Source organism: Chlorella variabilis (genome assembly GCF_000147415.1).
Source record: "Chlorella variabilis unplaced genomic scaffold CHLNCscaffold_9, whole genome shotgun sequence".
In the NCBI taxonomy this organism is placed as follows: Eukaryota; Viridiplantae; Chlorophyta; class Trebouxiophyceae; order Chlorellales; family Chlorellaceae; genus Chlorella; species Chlorella variabilis.
In genome coordinates, this window is record NW_005435079.1 from 706,607 (window position 1) to 708,948 (window position 2,342).

The 2,342-nt window shown below is 67.8% G+C and overlaps 2 protein-coding genes across 2 annotated transcripts in view; both read right to left on the minus strand.

Moving 5' to 3' along the window:
- The window catches only part of CHLNCDRAFT_145388 (hypothetical protein), a gene marked incomplete at both ends in the record, with an annotated part of 8,543 nt that extends 7,732 nt beyond the window's left edge, over nt 1-811 (minus strand). The window contains 2 exons of the mRNA XM_005848040.1: nt 212-465; nt 717-811. Of these exons, the coding sequence (XP_005848102.1) occupies nt 212-465; nt 717-811 (349 nt within the window). The remainder of the gene's footprint in view (nt 1-211; nt 466-716) is intronic.
- Nucleotides 812-1,010: 199 nt separating this feature from the next.
- Nucleotides 1,011-2,342, minus strand: part of CHLNCDRAFT_145389 (hypothetical protein) — a gene marked incomplete at both ends in the record, with an annotated part of 16,716 nt that continues 15,384 nt past the window's right edge. The window contains 4 exons of the mRNA XM_005848041.1: nt 1,011-1,130; nt 1,279-1,402; nt 1,652-1,821; nt 2,111-2,162. Coding sequence (XP_005848103.1) covers nt 1,011-1,130; nt 1,279-1,402; nt 1,652-1,821; nt 2,111-2,162 — 466 coding nt within the window. The remainder of the gene's footprint in view (nt 1,131-1,278; nt 1,403-1,651; nt 1,822-2,110; nt 2,163-2,342) is intronic.

Genomic DNA, 2,342 nt, shown 5'->3' on the forward strand with positions numbered 1-2,342 from the left:
GGCTGGGCGTGGGGTCCAGCAGCCTCAGCTTGTACTCAACATGCCCCATCTCCTGCTCCCCAGGCAGGATGCCTGGCCCCGAGAAGCAGGCCGCGTTGCGGCGCTGCGGCAGGGCGGGGATGGGGCGGGGATGAGGGGGAGAGCGTGCGGGGCGGCGGCGAGAGGCAGGCGGCTGGGCCCCAGCCCGGCGCTGCCAGCCTCCCCGCCACACCGGCCTGCGGCGAGGCGAGGCGCCGGCAGACCCGCTTGGCTGCTGCCATCAGCTGGTGGGCTAGGGTCGGCAGCACAAGGTCGGGGCCTGGGCCTGCACCCACCTGCAGCGCGTAGGCGCGTAGGTGCGGCGGCAGCTCCCGCGGCGCCATGCCCAGCTGCGCCTCCAGCGCCTGCGCCTCTGCGCTGTCCAGCTCAGCCAGGTCGACCGCCGCCTGCCGCCGCTTGTCGCGGCTGCGCACCTTGACGCTGGCCCTGCGAGAGAGGAGGGGCGGGCTGTCGGCGAGTGTCGGCACAGGCTTTTGAGGTGCGTGCGCTGGTGGCGCCCGGGCTGCCGCCGCTGGCAGCTGGGGCTGGGATTTGCGGTGCCAGGGCCGCATGGGGATCGCGTGGAACGCGCCCCTGATCGCCCTGGGAGCGTGGGGGGCAGAGCAGCAGCAGGCGCCAAGTCCCGCAACAACACGGCACTCGAATAAGCGGCACAGTGCACTCGGTTTTGAGCGCACTTTTTGGGCTTCTGCTTCGGGGGGCTGTTGCAGGTGAACTCATACCGAGCGGGCGGAGGCCGGCTCCCAAAGTCCGCCTCACCAAAGTCAAACATGGCTGCCTAATCGTGGGATCATTGCTATGCGGAAATGCGGCTTGAGGAGGCGCCAGCCGGGTGGGCTTATCTGTAGGTGCCGCTGACGGGGCGCCACACGTGTCGCCCGCCGGCGCCGCCGCCCGCCGTGCGACTCCCCTGCTTTGGTGCCCCAGTTTACAACTGGCCAGGGCAATACAGCACAACGGCACCTGGCCCCTCAGCTCTTCTTGTCTGCCCCCAGCTCCTTCATGACCTCCTCCTTGAGCGTCTTCTTGCTGCGCTCGGAGGCGCGGTCAACATACGAGGTGAGGTAGTTGGCCTCCAGCAGGCGCGAGCGCTACGGCGGGGGCAGGGGCGAGAAACCAATGTGCGGGTGTGGATGAAACGTGAGGCTGGCAGGTGGTACGTGCATGGAGGGTGAGGGGCGGCGGCTGCCGGCGGCACTGCACTGCACTGCACTGCAATGCCATGCCCAGCCCTCTCACCTCCAGTGCCTTTGCGAACTTCATGTTGAACAGCAGGGCGCCCTGGATTTTGTCGAAGATGAAGAGGAAGGAGAGGAGGAAGAGGAAGGCAAACAGAAAGTAACCCATGAACCAGTCCAGCATGCTGCAGGGGGTGGGGTGGGGTGGCAGGGGGGCCAGGTGGCGGCAGGGCAGGGGGAGGCGGGCAGGCAGCGGCGTGGCACGGCACATGAGCCGGCGGAGCGGCAAGCAACCGGTGATGCCATAGACATGCGGCTCTCCACTGGCAGCCCCGCCCCCCGCCATCGCCAGCTCTCGCAGCAACGCCTGCTGCAGTCATTCCAGGCCTGGATGCACGCCACCCCACCCCACCCTACCACCACCACCCGCCCACCGGTAGGCGCTGTCCACGACGCGGCGGGCAGAGAGGGAGCCGCGGAAGGCGTAGACGAGAACTTGCACCAGGAAGGCAGCCCCCGAGAAGTTGGCCAGCAGGATGAGGATCAGATTCTTGATGCCCACCCCCACAGACAGCGCGTCGGGGATGAAGATGATCACGCACACCTGCGCGGCAGCAGCACGGCGGGCAGGGAGGTGGCGGGGTCGGATGGGGGGTGCTGGGCATACAATTCGGTGTGAGGCACAGAGCCGGGAAAGGGGATGCGCCGAATACCACCCCCAATGCTCTGTCTGCTCCTTGCCGGTGGGAAAGCAAACAACATACTCCCCCTACCATCCCACCCCACCGCCCTGCTCACCAGGAAGGCAATGACCCCCAGCACCACAAACGTGCGCACGAGGCGCCAGATCGGAACATGTAGCGCTTGAGCAGCATGTGGCGGATAAACCACACCACGACCATGCAGCCCCAGAAGCCGCCCGACAGCGTGGCAAACACAATCCACCTGCGAAGGGCCAGGGGCGCACGGGGCACGGGCTTGCACCGCCATCCAAGGCTGCCGCTGGGGTCCCACCAGGGAGGCCGGCACCACACACGCCAGCACGGCAGGCTGCCAGGACACCAGTCAATCCCTACTCCCGGGCGGGCTCCTGCGCCATACCGTCTTCTACCCCCCCCCCCCCAA